At 40.0% G+C, this 17622-nt stretch overlaps 1 protein-coding gene across 3 annotated transcripts in view; it reads left to right on the plus strand.

Annotated features, from left to right (window-relative positions):
* Window positions 1–17622, plus strand: part of CTDSPL2 (CTD small phosphatase like 2) — a 46841-nt gene that overhangs the window by 19507 nt on the left and 9712 nt on the right. For all 3 annotated transcript variants that reach the window (XM_074601958.1, XM_074601960.1, XM_074601959.1), the window contains exons 2-9: window positions 1296–1504; window positions 5417–5555; window positions 7669–7818; window positions 8296–8511; window positions 9382–9460; window positions 9731–9842; window positions 10733–10819; window positions 17532–17594. In XM_074601958.1, coding sequence (XP_074458059.1) covers window positions 1319–1504; window positions 5417–5555; window positions 7669–7818; window positions 8296–8511; window positions 9382–9460; window positions 9731–9842; window positions 10733–10819; window positions 17532–17594 — 1032 coding nt within the window. In that variant the 5' untranslated portion in view covers window positions 1296–1318. The remainder of the gene's footprint in view (window positions 1–1295; window positions 1505–5416; window positions 5556–7668; window positions 7819–8295; window positions 8512–9381; window positions 9461–9730; window positions 9843–10732; window positions 10820–17531; window positions 17595–17622) is intronic.

The following is a 17622-nucleotide window of genomic DNA, read 5'->3' on the forward strand; positions in this document are numbered from 1 at the left end:
GCAGTTAAAACAAGTATTATATGTAACTAAAGTATTTCACTCTTCACAGTACCAGTTGTGTACTTTTTTGCTAAGTCTTCTAAAAATCATGTCCGTAGTTATGTTTTTCATTCTTCTTTCATTTGAGATAGAGATTTACCTGATGGCCAACGAATTCAGCGGTGTACAGTTTTTGGACTGTTTTTTAAAAATATGATCACAGTATTTCTATGTTTGTGAATTATATCTGTGCCACGGTTGTCTTTTCCTAAACAAGATAGCTGTTGTGACATTACTTATATTTTAAACGTTATAGATTATTTATTCTGTCTATTCAGCAATAAGATCGATGCCAGATGCACTTCAGAAAGGCAGATACTGGTTCCTATAGTGATAAGCCTATGCTTTTCTTTTTAAAAAAAATTGCTTTTTGTCATGACTTCAGCTAGGGGATGCGTATTTCTCTCTTACTAGTATTTTTGCGCATTAAAACTCAGATGGATTTCTTGCTGCTTCTTTTCTCTGCTCCTGATCCGGTATGTGCGTGATTTTAGGCAGATGAGTAGTCCCGTTCAAATTAACCCAAGTATGAGCTTCAGTCAACTGAAGACGGCACGTCCCTCAGAAAAGCGGTTATATCTATGCACAAATTCGACTATAGCAGCAGTCCAGTTGAGGGTTGGAGATAAATGGGACAGATTCTCTGGGATGGCCTTTCACTCTGCTGTAATAACTGTTGCCCTTGTATGAGTCTTCCTGTGCCTAATCTTATTCCCAGATAGAGTTGTGTTGAAGGTCAGTCGTAGGTTCCTTTGTTGGACTGCTGCATCCTCACCCATATTGAATGCATAGTCCCGTTTGTGATTTCTTCTTCTGTGGACACTTGACACAAATTTAGATTTATGCCTTATCTCAAATTTAAGGTAGAGACTTAAAATGAAGTATTGTGAGGAACACAGAGCTGGGAAGGACTGCCTGGGTCACTGAGTCTAGTCATTTGATGCTGAAGACACCAGGCACCACACAACCCTTTTCATCTTGAAAGCAGGTAGATTTTTTTGTTCCTACTACTCCGATTGGAGGTTACGCAGAAACCGCGTGGATCTAATGGTTAGATGTATCCGTGGCCAGGTTATATTCATTTGTTCTTCTGCCAACGTTATGCTTTAACTTAAATAGCTCTTCTCTTTGATTTAAATGAAGCCATATATATGGATGTAAAAGCTCAGTGCATCAGAACACTGTCAGTGTTACAGAAGTTCTTGAATTCGTGATTTCTTCAATGACTAAGCGTTCTTGCTTTTTTCCCGTTATAGCTTTACATGTGTAACACCTGAAAATGAGGCTGAGAACGCGGAAAGCTTCTCAGCAATCGAATCAAATCCACACACAACGTGCTTTGAGGGCGAAGAGGAAACACTCGGAGGTGGAGGAGAGCTTACCTGGTGGTGGAGGGAAACCCCAGAAAAATGAAACCGGCTTGTTGTCTTCAATCAAAAAGTTTATTAAAGGAAGCACACCCAAGGTACGCCAGCAGTGGGTTTCTTCTTTTGTTTTTCAGTTAGGTCATACTCAGTTAAATTTGATTTAAAACATTTCTGTTAAGAATAAATAAATGTCATGTGCTGGAAGCAAAACATTCTTGTAAAGAATGGGAAGGCGCAAAGTACTTGTGATAGATGTGTCAGGTAACAGAGATTTTAAAAAAGAAAAAAAAGAAGAAAGTCGACCTTCCAACCCTACAGGAGTCAATTGTAGGTGTACTTAAGACAATCCAATAAATCACAAGATTTATTACCTAGGTATTTCTTTGTGAAAATATTGGCTAATAAATTCAGTGGATTTTAAATTTCTGGTTTAAGGATTCTCTGAATTTGGGAATTACCAGTACTGGCAACTAAGAAAAGCAAGGCTGTAAGCATAAACTTGCTTAATATTTTTAGCATTTTTAATGAAAATTATTTAGGAGTCCATCAGTCAATAAAGGTCTGACCCCACGAGTTCAACTATCGTGAAATTGCTAGGATTGCTGTGTGTTACTGCAGTGAAGGCTGCCCCCGCTCAGTGGCTCCAGTTCAGATGTTGTCAGGGCGAAACCACTAAATCTTATCAGTCTTGATCCTGACAGAAATATGCATTTTACTAATCTTCACATGTTAAAACCTGTTGCATGTATGTTTTGAGGGTGCATTTTATATATTTTATATATATATATTACTTTGATAGGCTCAATCGAACCTTGCAATTGCTTCAAAAACCTGTGGGTTTTTTTCTGTAAAGAGAGGCCAGTTAAAAAAACCAACTTCATTCACTCCCAGCAGTCCAGATATTGACATTATGGAGCTGTAAATTTTAAAGAAGAGTAGCCAAGAAGTCATAACTAAATTAAAACATATCCCAAATTAACTATATGATAAATAAAAATATGATATGAATTCAGAAGTATTTTCTGGTTTTTGAACTAAGTGTTGAAATGATAATTTTCTAACAAGATGAAGTTAAAATAATTTTAATTAAAGTAACAGTATATTCTTAAATTGTCAAAAATATAGTGAAATTTAGTATTTCGTGGCATGTGTTAATTACCTATCATAGAAGCACTGAGGTGCCAGCAAAGAAATACTTCAGTTAAAAATACATGGTTAAATCTGCTTAGGTTTTGTTTTTCATTTAAGTGGGATGATGAATGTATTTTACATTCAGCATCTCTATCGTAGCACAGTAGTGCAACATTTTGGCTGCAAAACCACTGCAAGAATACGCTGAAATCCAAGCAAAACATTTTACATTGGAATTTTAAGATAAGGGAAATATGTCTGGTTTTCTTTGTCTCTGTAAGGTTTTGGTAACTTTCTCTCTTCCCCTCTTCTTTTCCTCTCCCAACTCTTTGAATTACACATCATTCTTTTTTTTTTCTTGACAGTTTTTTTTAATATAAAATGTCCACATTTTTCTCTGTTTTCCTTTCATGTCCCCTCCTGTGCCTGTAGCAGGACTTGGAGTGGTTCCAGTGGCATTAGCATGGCACGATACTGATACTGCTGGGCTACCTTCCAAAGCGCTAATGACTTAACAAAGTAGTCTTGTGGTTGCCACGGAAACGTTATAACTCTTTGAGATAGTGTATGTGTACAACTTGCATAGTAGTTCGTTCGTGGGTACGCTAAAATCTAAATCCCCACTGAGGTTATATGGATTTACGGCAGTAGATGTCTCCACAACAAGTATATCTTGACAATTTCGATTATAGTCATAGGTCATTTATCTGATACGGTCAAGATGCTGTGTTAGAAATGTTCCTTAAACAAACAAAACCTGCACAGTCGTGATAGCTCTTTCGTTAGAGAAACCAGAGACTAAAATGCGGCTGGTGGTAGGTCTGATCTCGAGGTCTTGGCGAACTCAGGGTCCCCGTGCAAGTCAGCAGCAGTATGGAGTGTGCAACAGCATTTGTCACTTACAAACTGGCGAATCTGGTATACCAGAGCAGCTGATAGACGTATGCCTACAGGAAATACTGTCAAAATTGTTAAATGTTAACATCAGAAATATTGTAGAACTTGCTGTTGCAAGTTCCTCTAAACTTGTTCGATTTTGGGGGTTCTGGCACTGTCATAAATTGCGTTGTCTTCGAACGTGTTGTCATTACTTCCAGTCTCGGTTTAGGCCATTCCCGAATACAGATGTGGTTTCTGAAAACAACCTAAAAGCAAACAAAATGTTTATGTTGGTGTGGCATTGCCATGTTCCCTACGGCACATTTATTGGTTAGAATAGGTTATATTGGATTGAATAGAATCATAGAATTCAAATAGTTCATTATATAAATACATACAAAAGGTATATTTAATTCTATCTGTGCACTAAAATTTTCAGTGTATAAAACAAATAGCACAATAACTTTATATGTGATTTCACCTTTGAATTCTGTTAACTGGTACAATACGGGCACCGCAGCGTGAGCTTTCCCACCACATCATGGTAGCTCCTCTCCTGGAGGATGAAAGGGGCCTCCAGATCTCGTGAATTCTTTATGCCTCTGCTGATACCATCAGCCAGATTCCCTCTTGCCACTGTAATTTTTGTAATGTTTCTACACTTGTTTTCTGTAAAGCAGAATGAGAGCACAACTCATTTTACGAAGGCCAGTAGATAGCTTTTAGAAGTTAATGAATTTCTCCCATTTTCCCCCTGGTGTTGAACATTTGAACAAATGACCTAGAAGATGAGACACCTTCTGTTCTTTTATCAGCTCAGCGAGCCATCCGTTTTCTCTCGTTACATGGATTTATGGTATATACGGTGCTATTAATTCTAAGTGGCAGTAAGTTGATTGTTCTCACCGAGGTTGTTGGTCAAGGCTATTGCCAGTAGGAAGCTTTGGGGATCAGTGGTTCACTTGTCTTCTGATAAGGATGTCAGTACATTTCCATGTTTGTTAGTATTTTTTAGCTACTGTACTGTTAGTGTGGGCTTCAGATGACTTTTTCTAGAACATCTATTTACTTTTTTTTTGGAGCACGCAAACTGTTTTTCTCCTTTCTTTTTAAAGATGTGAAACTGCTGCTCCAGAAAGGTAATATTGTAATTCTAAAATTGAAATTTTAATTAACTTTGATGTGGTCTGTAGCCTTGCTATTTATTTTGATATTAAATTCAATTTATTTTGCATTGTCTCACACCTTACGTTTTAGTGTACTTTATATGGTCATGCTTTAGATTTCAGATTGCCATTTTATTAAGTTGTAGTAGGTGCTTTGGGGAAAAAGGTGAAGAAACCTGTCTTAAATGTTTCCTACATATATACTCATGCACAGAAAATATGCAAAGTGTCTGGTTCTATATCATTCGTCTAAGTGCCATAGGGGAGAGCAGGCATTTACCTAAAGGTAAGAAGACTCGTTGGGTTGCAGTCCTTGCTTACAGCATTTTAACAGCCAAGTTTTGCCATGTGCTGCCTAATACGGACTGAGTAGCAGCAAATTCCATACAGTTTAGCAAACCACTTCACGTAGAGAGCGTGCTGGAGAATTTCACGTTGGATATTGTTGTGTAGTTTACTTCCTGTATATTTAACAGGCAGAGAAATCCAGTTTCGCATCATTTTAGTTGCCTTGTCTCTACGTTTCACCAACTCCGTAGCAATTAAGTACTTATAAATTGGCTATCCAGTGAAATAGTACTTAAAGACTGTTTTTCTACTACAGAAGTTCCAAATACAGTTTTCTTTCCCAGTACTTTGCTATTTACCTTGAGTTGTGTCAGTTTAAATGAGTTTAAAATTCCAGCAGGGCAGATACATGTTGCCTGTTCTGCTTCTGGAACAATAGATGGATCTTTTGTGAAACTTTCCCTAAGAGCTAACGTTTTCTGGTGTATGCAGTGGGGAAAAGAGGCACTATTCAGTATGTTTCTTTTTCCCCTTTTCTGTTTTAAGGAAGAAAGAGAAAATCCTGCAAAAAGAAGTAGAATTGAACGGGATATTGATAACAACTTGATTACATCCACACCTCAAACAGGAGAAAAGCCTAATAAACAGATCTCTCGAGTACGACGGAAAAGTCAAATGAATGGAGGTTTGTAAACACTCTAATCTTACATTGCTGCGGTTGAATGGTGATTCCGTAGTCTTACAGCTGTTAACTAATATAGGACATCTCGTCAGTGGCGGAGGTTATTAAGGGTGTTGTGATTGACTTCAGTGAGAGCAAAGCTGAGCTCATAGCAGCAAAATAAGATTTCTAAGACTGTAAGCAGCAGTTCCAACATTACTTCTCGGACACATCCGTTGTATCTTTGTAAGAACAACTTGGATATGTAATCATGACCAGCTATTTTGGAACTAATTTAACTTTTTTTTTTAAGTATTATTCTAAAAAGCCAATGATAATTTTTTGATTTATATCTTCTACTGTTTTCTCACAAAAAAAGTGAAATATGACTTCCCAACTCGTGACCTTTGTGGAAGTAACCAGGTGTCCTTAGACATCGAAAGCATTTGTCAGACAGGTTTCTGTCATAGAATCATAGGAAAATGTGGATTGTAAGGGACCTCTGAAGGTGATCTGGGCCAGTCCCCCTGCTGCCCTCACGGCGGTGTGGATCCAGCTTGGATGGAGATTCCACAACCCTTTCCCGGTGTTTGACCACCTCCCCGTGGAAATTGTTTCTTTTTGAATAGCTCTAATACATTATAAAATGGTCAATGCCATTTAAAGTATCGGCTGTGGTTCCAAATCTGACTTTAAAAAAACCATTTTTTAGACTTCTTTTCTAAGGAAACAAGACTTAATGTGATTGTACTGCCTGTCAGTGTTCCTTCGCTCTCCATTCCCCCAAGAACTTTGGAATCCACTGTCTGGTTTCTGCCAGGTTTGTCAGCAAGGCAGAGCTCTCAAAGATTTCAGAGTCCAACAAGGTTTGCAAAATCGGTAGCGAAGTAGAGGATAGAGCTCCAAATGGGTGACTTCAGCGATGGAAAGGTCACAGTGTGAGAGACTTAACCTGTTTGGTTGTTGTCAGGTGTCTGTATAACAGCATGGTTTTAGAAGAAACCCCTTTTTCCAGTATTTGCTACTGTTAATTAGGGATTTTTGCATCCTGGAGAGAGAATGGAGATGCACCCACTTATAGTGTGATGCAGACAATGCTCAAAGATGAAACTATTGGCTTAGGTCAAGTGTTGTGAGCTGCGCACACAGAGCGCACTGAACCCATGTCGCTGTTACAGTGGCGGGAAGTTCTTGGGTAAGAGTCTCCGAATTGCGAAGGCAGGGAGCTGCAGCTGGCACGGCCCTCTTAGATGGAAGCGCTAGGAAGTGTGAAGTCCTTGTGCCGCTCCATCAGGCTCAGCTGACAAAAGGGTTCTCAGCTCGTGTGCACAAAATATATTTGCTACTTCCATATGGACAGACGTCTCAAAGACTTGTTCCTGTGAAGTAAATAACTTCTCTTTCAGTTCAGTCTCCGAGCTGTGTCTTGGATCGCAGCCATGAGATGGCAATTTTTAGTTCTAGGATGTACTTTACTGTAAATGCACATTTATAGAGAACCTTAATTGTTATGTGTTATGTTTGCCATGTGAAGATTTATTTAATTCTGTGTCCTTGATTACCTGTGGTAACAAGTACAAATTATTTTACTTCATAATTGTATTTATGCATCTGTGTGTGCATGTGTATATATGTGGAGAATAAGAAACTGTGGGCTTGATGGTGTGAAGTTTGGACATTCAGCCAGTGGAGTTCCGCTGCCTCTTTCTCTTGTTTCCATCTAGTGGAGTCCCACTGATACTGACAGCTGCTTGTTGGGAAGGGTGCGCGGCGCCTTCCAGTCTGTCTTCCATCGTCAAGCCCATTCAAAGGATTTAAACTTCTACTATTTGTTAAACTATAGCATACTTTTAGAAAAAATGAGTGCTTCCTAATCTGAAGTGTTAAACTTAAGATGGTGTTGAAAATTGGCGTTTCGTTTTTATGTTGATAGAAAATTGCTAGCGCGTTCTTTTTTTTCTTTTTTTTTCTTTTTTTTTTTTTTTTTAAATTAAGTACGTAGGCTAATTTTTTTGTTGACCCAATTGAACCGTGAGCAAGAAGGATCTTTCCTATAGTGAAAATGGTAACAATAAAAGAGAGGATGTAACTGGAAAACAGAGGCATGGCATCATACTTCATAACTTTTCTTTTACAGAAGCTGGAAGTTATGAAATGACAAACCAACATGTAAAGCAAAATGGAAAATTAGAAGATAATCCTACCACTGGCAGTCCCCCACGAACTACGTTACTGGGAACCATATTTTCTCCTGTTTTCAATTTTTTTTCACCAGCAAATAAAAATGGTGAGTGTTATTTAAAAAGCCAGTAGTGTTAAAGCTCAGAATGATGGGTTTCTTTTAAGAAAAAGCTGTTTCAAGTGGCAGTCCGCTTTTCATTCCGATTTACAGACCAAGAGGTACTACTACCAGATAAAAGGCTTCCTTAATTCTTAGAAGGGTTGATCATTAATAAAAGAAGCAATGAGTTTATAGGCATTAGAGCTTTTATTTCGTAGGTGTAAGTATTTAGCGACATACCTTTTATTTAAAAAAACAAACAAAAAAACCAAAACAAAACCTGATACTAATTTCCTTGTCCCAAACGTAAAGGCATTTGTCATGGTCTTCATTTTGGTTCTTATTTTTGTGACATGAATCAACTGCAGCCACCTTCAGTTATTCTGAAACTTCTGTGTGTGCGGATAATAATAACGATGAGTATTCTGATAGGCAACTCGGGTTAAAGATACTGACCATGAGTGTACCGACATCTTCATTCAGGAACATCAGGATCCGATTCTCCAGGACAAGCTGTTGAAGCTGAAGAAATAGTCAAACAGCTTGACATGGAGCAGGTGGATGAGATCACGACAAGTACTGCAACGTCAACCAACGGCGCAGCTTACACCAGCCAGGCCGGGCAGGTCCGATCCGCCATCAACAACGGGTTAGAAGAAGTGGAAGAAACAAATGACCGCGACCTGCCGCCACTCACAGGTAAGAAATGTATGTTTGCCTTGGGCTCAAGTATTGAAGCTGTAATTTGCACTCTTAGGGAAATCTTAGCACCTGCGTTTTGTATAAATGAATATTCCACATTTGCTTAGGGCATGCAGACAGTATTAATATTGGGGTTTATATTTAATAGACAAACCTCTTTTATGCACTAAAGACAGAGTTTTGGCAATCTCATCTATTCCCGGTATAACTCAGTTGACCTCGTAACATTTCTTCAATGAAAACAAAGATTCCAGAAGAAAGGCATTTTTATTAATATCGAACCTTTCCCGCCCCCACTACCCTCCATTAAAAATGCACACCCTAGACTTGCCTATCACCAAAGAGAAATTTGCAACATTTGGGTATCTTATATTAGAACAACATGGTGAGGTGAATGAGAAACATGTAGATCCTATATTAAATTTCCACGTTTTTTTTTTTTCAAAAGACTCACCATACATCTTTATTTTGACAAAAATTATATCCATAAAATTCAGCTTCTCCTCTCTGCGGATGGGCAGCATCAAGCTGTTAGCAGTTACCCACATCCTCCCCGGACCCTCAGGGCGCTGGTGGATAAGTAGCGGTGTGGGCTCTGAGGCCTGCTGTGGAGGAGGCAGGTTTGACCTCTGGGCGGAGGGGCTGGTGATGCCCAGGTGCTTCCTGCGGGGCTGCGCGGGCGCTTTCAGGTGAACATGGAGATGGAGAGCGTGGGGCGGAAGGCAGATTTTTTTTTTTTCCCCACTGTTGTTTGAAGCACTCGTGTATAAAGTGCAAATTTTCACTTTTCAAAACTGCACTAATAAGACTAGCTCTTGTGGTTTTTTTGTTTTATTTTTTGTTTTGGTCATTTTCATTGAATTTTAGCACCAGTATCTCCAGACAGTGGCTACTCATCAGCTCACGCGGAAGCCACCTATGAAGAAGACTGGGAAGTCTTTGATCCGTAAGTGCTAATGTTTGTACTGAAAATATTAAATCGATCATTTTGGGTATTGGATGAAAACATTTTTTGAGTTGGAACATTTTTATATTATGATAATGAATTCCAAAAGCTCTTAAATTAAAAAATAAGTATATCGACGTGGGATTTTTTTCAATTTAAAATACTTATTTCTCGTGCAGCCTTAAATATTTGAAATGTTAACTAGGGCTACAACATTACCAGTTAAATAGTGTGTGTACGTTTCTACACCTCAATCTGTATTCTTTTCAGATATTATTTCATCAAACATGTTCCGCCACTAACAGAAGAACAACTTAACAGGAAGCCAGCTCTTCCACTGAAAACAAGAAGCACACCAGAATTCTCATTAGTTCTAGACTTGGTAAATATCTTTATAAACACATACCAAAAGCAGGGGGTATGTAGTGTTTCATTTATTTTGTTTGTTGCTGAAATTAGCAATGCTTGCTTTAAACAAAAAGCCCTTGTTGAATGTTACACAGTTTTCATAGTATTTTTAGTTAAAGATAGTCTGCGTTTAAGAAGGAGCATTAATAGCGACAGGAATAGAATGCTTGCTGTATTTGTTGAATACTTAACATCCTGTTAAAAAAAAAAAGCATTACAATTTCTGTCATCTCAAACAAAGAATTATCTGTTCCCATAAAGCTTCCCTGTATCCAGTGTGGAAAAAAATGAGATGTAACAAATAGGAAAATTCAGCTTTGTATGGCTTGTGTCAAGATTGATCAAGAATGAATCTTTTAATTCTTAGAACATTCTTATTCTTAGAGGGCACAAATCCACTTTCTTAAATATTCACAGAAAATAAATTTGGCTTTTATAATAACTTCTTTTAGTCTCTGTTTTAAAAGTTGTTTCAGACCCTGTTAATGATGTCAGGAACATGATTTTATCATGAACAGCATCAGTTGGCGTGTCCTCTAGCGGTCGTATGAATGGAGAGATTATTCAAATGGCCAGATGCAGATTTGAACTGAATGACAGGATAGCCTACAAAATTAAAATATCTTCCTATAATTATGCCCCTAGCACACAATTCTAAGTGAAATTTTTCAAACACTGCAAGAGTAATGAAATGTATAATTCATTCTTAGAATTCTTCAGTCTTGACAGCACTTACACAAAAATAAATTTTCCACACTAAATAAACCTACCTTAAAATGAGCATAAAAATCTAGAAAATTACTTCTATTTTTAGCATTCTTTTCACAATCTTTTCTTTCTCTTACACCATTTTTCTTTTGCTAGGATGAAACATTAGTGCACTGTAGTCTAAATGAATTAGAAGATGCTGCACTCACTTTTCCAGTTCTTTTTCAAGATGTCATTTACCAGGTAATTAGTGTGCATAGAAAAATATATAACTCTTTATTATGTTTAACAGACGAGTTCTTGCTGTGTGTATTTGTTATCATCGTGTTTAAAGAGAGATAAGTAACTGTCTGGCATTGAACAACTGTTTGGGTTATAAACTGCAGGTGTCGGGGTTTGCGGGGTGGCTTGTGCTGCATCAGAAATCCTGCGGAGCGCTGATTATTGCCGCCACGCGCTGGTAACGTTGGTCACTGGTTCCAGTCGTAAACATTCATTGCCGAGAGAGCGCCACTGGTCTGTGCAGCGTTGGCCCAGCCGCAGCCTTTCTCCTTGCCGGCAGGCGGAGGCAGGAACGCTGACTCTGCAGCCAGCGGCCTCTCCCGGGAGCAGCTTCCCAGGGGCTCTGAACTTCCTTCCCTGGCAGGGCAAGCCCGTCCACACTGCTCCATCCTTTCTTTCTGTAGAGAAGGCATCTTCAGAACCTGACACGAACTAGCTTCTGTCCGCTCGTTGGTCTCGCTGTAGGCTTTGCCAGTGCCAATTCCACCTCTTTTTCCCCAGAGGGAGTCTGCTGGGTCCTTGGAGTGATTTGTGGTTGCCTTGTGGAGACTGGCAGGGTTTTGTTCTGCTTTAGGAGGTGGTGTTAGTTGTGTGGTTTACATTGACGTACCATAGAGGAAGCACGGGAAGGAGGAGCTCTCTTCCAGCAACTGCCAAAGATGCTGCACTGACCCAGGCTGTTGTTCTCAGGTCCTTTTGTGTGGTGTACCTGGGAGTAGCAACAGCTTCCCCACCATGTAGTTCGCACGATACGGGACCCCACTCTAGTATCTTTGGAGAATGAGCCAGTCATCAGACACCTTAAAAGGACGCTTGTCCAGGTATTTTTCCTGATTTTAAAAATGTTTTTCTTCGCAGTTTCATATTAAAACCCTTTGAATCTGAGAAGCTGAAATAATTTTTAGACATGGGTTTATCTTACCTCTTATTTGGTGATGGCCATGCACGGTTTCCTCCGGGCTGAACTTGGAACGAGCCTTAGAATTAGTTCTTTGGAGGTTCTTGACACTGCTAACAGAATCAGGAAGACTAAAGCTTCGCTTTTTTCCCTTCCTCCTCTTAAGAGATCTCAGTATGATTTGACTGTTTTCTGCCTGGAACTGTGGTCCTTCCAATCATTGTTTATGCTGATGAGATCTAACCGGGATTTTGCCTTTAGGAAATTGAAGTCAATGGAAGGAGTGACTTACAGTACTTCTAAAGCTTTATTTAAGGGCATTGTACACAGGGCTGTGTGGCCCTCGATACAGAACAGTTACTGTGAGGGTCCTGGAGGCGTTTTCTCTTGGCGCTCTCTAGAGTCTGGCCTGTATTTGCCAAGGAGCAACAGCTTCTTGCAGCCTTCAGAAAGTCGGCCACTGTCTTTGAGCACAGTCTCTTGGTCACTATATTCTGTTTTGCTGATTTTTATATCGCACTAGACACTGACAAAACGGTCACCTCTTACTAAGTAACAGGCAATAAGCAAGACAGATATTTTAGGCATACAATTAAGTTCATGTTTAACTAGGGTATAATATACAAAAGGACAGTCTTCTATGATAAAAGTTGAAAAGAAGTTGGTTGGTATTTCATACCCTTCTTCGTGTTTTTAGTCAATGATTAACTATTCATGAGCATTTAAAATGTTTTTTTTTGCTTATCAATTTGACCATCGCCTCTGGAATAGTCCTGTATTAATTGCGCATCTCTGTATTTCCTTTTGAAAGTCATTTCAGCTGGCAGCAGAGAAGCTGTCTGAGCAAAGTAGAAGTCAGCAAGTTACTATGTATAAAGTATTGTATAATATAACCCGCTGAAAACAATGCTAGATGAGAAAGAGACATTTCTGAAGATGTTTTCCATTAGCATCTAAATATGTAGCACTTTCCTGTAGGTTTTCCAGAAATATGAGAAAATTACCTATTAATTATTTCTTAAAGAGTAGAACCTAGCTCAGTACTCATTTTCCTGCCGAACATCTTACCGTTCTCACATTAAGTCTGACTAATTCTGCAAATGTGAGCTGGGTTCGTAGCATTTCAGTTTTCTTACCCATCCAAAGGCGTGAAGCCAGCGCTCGTGCAGGAACAGTGTGATGATAAACCAGGCACTTGGCGAAAAGATGCTCCAGAAGTGGCCATTGTAGGATACTACAACAGGAAGAATCAGATTGACTTGGCTTCTAGAAGGTCTGTCATAAAATACAGCTGAACTCCATTGGCCTGTGGGTCAAGCACAAGATTCACGGCCAGGAACTCAGCTCTGTTGTTGCTTGTTTCGGTGAGAGTAAGCGATGGTCTGCTTTTAAAGAAAGGTTTCTAAGAATGGGGGCTTGTTTGCTAAGGAAGCAGGTTACTTGGAAGTTACTTCTCACAACTTACCCGGAGTTATGCAGAAGAGAAGAACTAACTAATGTCTCAGGATAGAGCAGTGTTCTGCAAACTTAAAAATTACCGTGCGATTCCAGCACTGACATACAGGTTTTTTTAAACCTTTGGATGAGTCACTTACCGATTTCTGTTTAAAAACAAATTAAAAAAAAATTAAAAAATCTGTGAAATGGGTACAGCTGGCTTACTTACGTCAGGCTTTTGAAACAGTGAATCTGTCTGTGTTTTCTTGGTTGAAAAAAATCTTTAAATTATGCCACTGTTTAAGTTTTGGACTTAGTAAAAATACAGTCTTTGCAAAACTGAAGTTTTCTTAAATTCTGTATCTGTTAAGCGCTATCTTACATCTCACTGGAAAACAGAAATAAACGTTCAGCTCTTCAACGGTATACTTTAGACTTTGTACTCTTTGTGTTACTTTACGTAATAAGATAAGCAGCTTATTTTAGGAAGAAATTTATCTTTTTTTTTTTTTGGTAAAGAGATTTTGTTTCTGTTGCTGGCTTCAAGTCCCAGACATGAGATCACCTCACCCTCTCTTCCACTCAAAGGGCACCTTCTGTGCATTAGCCAAAAGGCAGATGTTTTCACTCAATTCTTGAGATGAAATGCGTCTTTACGGATTTATCACAGAATAATTCCCTTTGATCTTTGTGATCCTTGAAAGATGTTCTGGAGCTCCGTAGGTCAGTTGTAGGTTATTGAATATAGTGTTACATGTATTCCATCTTGCTGTCGCCAGCAAGGACTTAGATGCTTTACTTCGTTACTGCGGTGGAACGTGGCAAACAATGCTTGTGAGTTCTGCGTCTCCCTTCTAATGAACTCCGCTCTGTCTCGGAAATAACAGAAGAGCCATCAAGCTTTGGATCTGAAAGCCAGGAAGCGTTAGTGGATCTTGGGCAACATCCACAAAGAAGTCTCCTTTTAGGTTGGGAGGGCTTAATTTTAATTGAGTAGAACCTCTAGAATTGCACTTCTGTCCCTTGAAGAGCCATGGCCGGCTATGCTTCCAGCAGTTCGGTCTTGGTAGGAGATGATCTTCGTCTTTGGTCACTTAAGGCACAGTACAGTCAGCAATGAGTCGGGCTTGTTCACCTGGCAAGTCCAGCCTGCTGCCAGGCCTGGGGCGAGACCCAGCTCCGGGCATCGCGTGTGTCTGTCTCGGGGAGGGCTGGGAGCAGCCAGGTCAGCTGGGGCTGGTGCCTGTTGCGCCCTGGGTCGCGTCGGGTCCATGGGTGCAGCCGGGCTGGACGGGGTCTGGCCGTGCCGCAGAGCACCTACCATGGGTGTGTGGTGGGGACCTGCAGCTTCACGTGAGCAACTGAGCTAACCTTGCTCTGGTTTTCACCTTGTCAAATGATGGTAAAATCATCAGGCGCGGAGATATGTTACAGGTACACTGAAATCCACTGCTGTAATTTCAGGGCTTTTGACAAGTGGAACACATGTCTCTTGTTGGGGCTTTTCAGTGCATGAAAGGAATCATGCTTCCTTCCAATTCCGCCTTTGAAGAATTAAAGTCCTGGATATCTTGAACAAGGAAGACGTTGAATGACAATTTTGATTTTGCACATTCAGATTTTTGTTGCCATTGAAATAACAGGATGTGGTGATTGTTTTGGGGAGGGGCGAAAAACAACAAACAAAAAAAAAACCCACCAAAAAACTTTGAGCGGCCTTTTCATATACGTTACGCATTTATAAGTCACTGTGAAGTAGATGATATCGTATGTCTCTGTTGACAAACTTTCGGTCATTAAATTGGTGAAAATTATTATTAGACTTCTATCTATATTTTCAAAAATTATCTTTCATGTTAGATGTACTCACTGGAGTGATGGATGCGTTTTGTTCTGATTTGGTTACTTAATTGCTCTCCTTTGGTTACCCGGAGTTGTGGGTCGGCTTGTCCTAGCTGGGCGTAACGATGTGGTTGCCTTATGTTGTGCCAGTGTCACAAACCAGCACAGACCAGTGAATCTGCCATCAGTGTCGTCGTTAAATTGTCTATCTGTGTGTGTAACCTGTGATTAGACATGCATATTCTACAAAGAAGTTATTTTCCCTGGAGTTCTTGTTTGCATTCACGTGTGAACTCCCTAGAGAACGACGGATATTAGGGTAGATGCAGCCTTATAACTGCCTGGCAGCCATCTCTGAGAGAACACCTTGCAGAGATGCCGCGGTTGTCCACGGGCTAAACAAACTGAGCAATAAACCACAAGGAGTGCGCACACCTGAGGAACCCAAGCAGCCCTAATGGTTCTCTGATCTACTGGAATGGTTTTTAAAATTCTTTTAACTGGCCATTGTGACCAATATAATTCAATCCAGACTTAAGGGGAACAACGAATTACATAGAAGATGGTTTTATTTATATTATGTCGACAGATACCTTGGTTTACTGCTTGGGTTGCCAGGAGAGTTTGTAGAAGAGGCGTTGAAGAGACCATTTCTGAAACGACATCTGTGTTTCTTCCGTAGCACAGAATAGGCTCGTTAATTTGAAACCAAGCTCTTGAAGAAACCTTAGAGCCAAATACCATCCTCTGCCCACCGTTATTTGCAACTGTTCTCTCGTGTGCAGTGAAAACATTAGTATCTTTTCTGTGACTGACTTACTGGTTTTGAAAAGAAAGATTTAGGTTGCAATAAAGTAAATACTTAGGAAAAATGACATGAACAGAATAATCCTTTTGCAAAGAGAAACTTACCTGCCCTTAAACTCTGGGTTACAACCTGGGAGGCTGCTGGCTGCGTTCCGTGCGTGCTGGGTACAGAGCAGACCTTCCGAAGGAGCCTTTTGCACAGACGTTACAGTCACAGACAGTTTGAGTGTTAGTAGCGTCTGGTCAGCTGCAGGCTCCGAGTTCATTCATTGCGTTGGTTCCTGTGGTAAGGGAAGCACCTCGTCTAGTCTTCGAGAAAAGCTTCACTGCCTTATTACGGCAAGAAGAGGTGTCACATTCACAAAGGTTTGAGTGCCGTCGGGAGACGTGGTGTGAAGACACGCTTGTCGACTCTCTATTTAGAAAGTTGTCTTTGCAGTAGTTGTCTTGGCTAAATGCAGCCCAGAAGCCTGTCAGGCACAGGCCGGGGCTCTCCGAACCGCTCTGGGCAGCCGACTGGAGAGAGATGGTTTTACTGCCTCCAAAAGTGGTTTTCTTCCCCTCTGGTCACTTGGTTGTGCCCACACCTATATTTGATATAATTCAATTCAAGTAATACACATCCTTGGTAAAGATTTACTGTGATTAGAAGGTACATTGAAGCCTTTTCCTAACTGTCTGTTAAAAAATTGATAAAGCTGAAATTACCTTGGTTGAAATTTAAAGAAGTTCAGTACAATCCTGTCTCTCTCTGGATATTTTGGTAACTCTTTCCTCAAAACTGTAATTCTCTATGTGGACAATCTCTGAACCAAAAAGAGAGGTAAGCAGCACAAAAGGCTGGCGTTTCCACCCTTTGGCATCAGTGTCGGCGCTGTTGGTTTAGGTGAAGCCCACATCTGTGCCGGAGCTCACCCCAGGCCATCGAATAGCGATTTCAAATAGAAATGTGAATGTTGTGCCCCAGGAACAGCCCAGTGCTCGGTAGGCGCCCTCACGCCTGCCCTGCTGCTGGGCCGTTGCCCCGAGCGTGATGTCTGTAGGTGCCGCCACGTGAGCCCACGTCTGGTGCTTTGGGTTAAATCAGGGATGCAGAACTCTCCTAACGTGGTATCTCGTCTCCTGACTCTGCAGTGTTCTACAGGGAATAATTTATGTATGTGTGCAGTTCTGTGCTGGTGGAATTTGAATTTATGGAAATTTGGAAACAGCTGAAGCCTTTTTTTTTTTTTTTAATCACTTCTGACACCCCCATATTCAATGTGTAATTCTTAGTGGAAAAAGGTTATTAAGAAGATTATTCAGTTTATGTGCTGGCACACATTATCTAGTAATTGAACTAGTGCTGCCCAGCTGGTGAAAGCTGATTCAAAATGTTTAGTCAAAGCAACCAGACTTATTTTTTTCTTTAGCAATTGGCCAACTTTTATATTTTAATTGAAATTATTTCTAATTCCATCAAATTTTCCAGGAAAACTGTTAAGCCTAATGTTACCATCTTTCGCTTCTAGCCGCTTAGGCTGCAAGCTAATTTAATATTGTTTTAATTGAGTTGTTATTCTGTAGGAAGTTAGTATTTGCTGTTTACTTTGTCCGTAATGCTCATTGTGACCTAATCTTTACAAACTGGTACTTAGTAGCGCAACCGAAGTATTTTGAATCTCTAACAAAAGTCCATCTCTGCCGCAGGTTTATGTCCGGTTAAGGCCATTCTTCCGAGAATTCCTGGAACGTATGTCTCAGATTTATGAGGTAAAAACAATTAGACGCTACCTTTGCA

This window comes from Larus michahellis, chromosome 9 (genome assembly GCF_964199755.1).
Source record: "Larus michahellis chromosome 9, bLarMic1.1, whole genome shotgun sequence".
Classification (NCBI taxonomy): Eukaryota; Metazoa; Chordata; class Aves; order Charadriiformes; family Laridae; genus Larus; species Larus michahellis.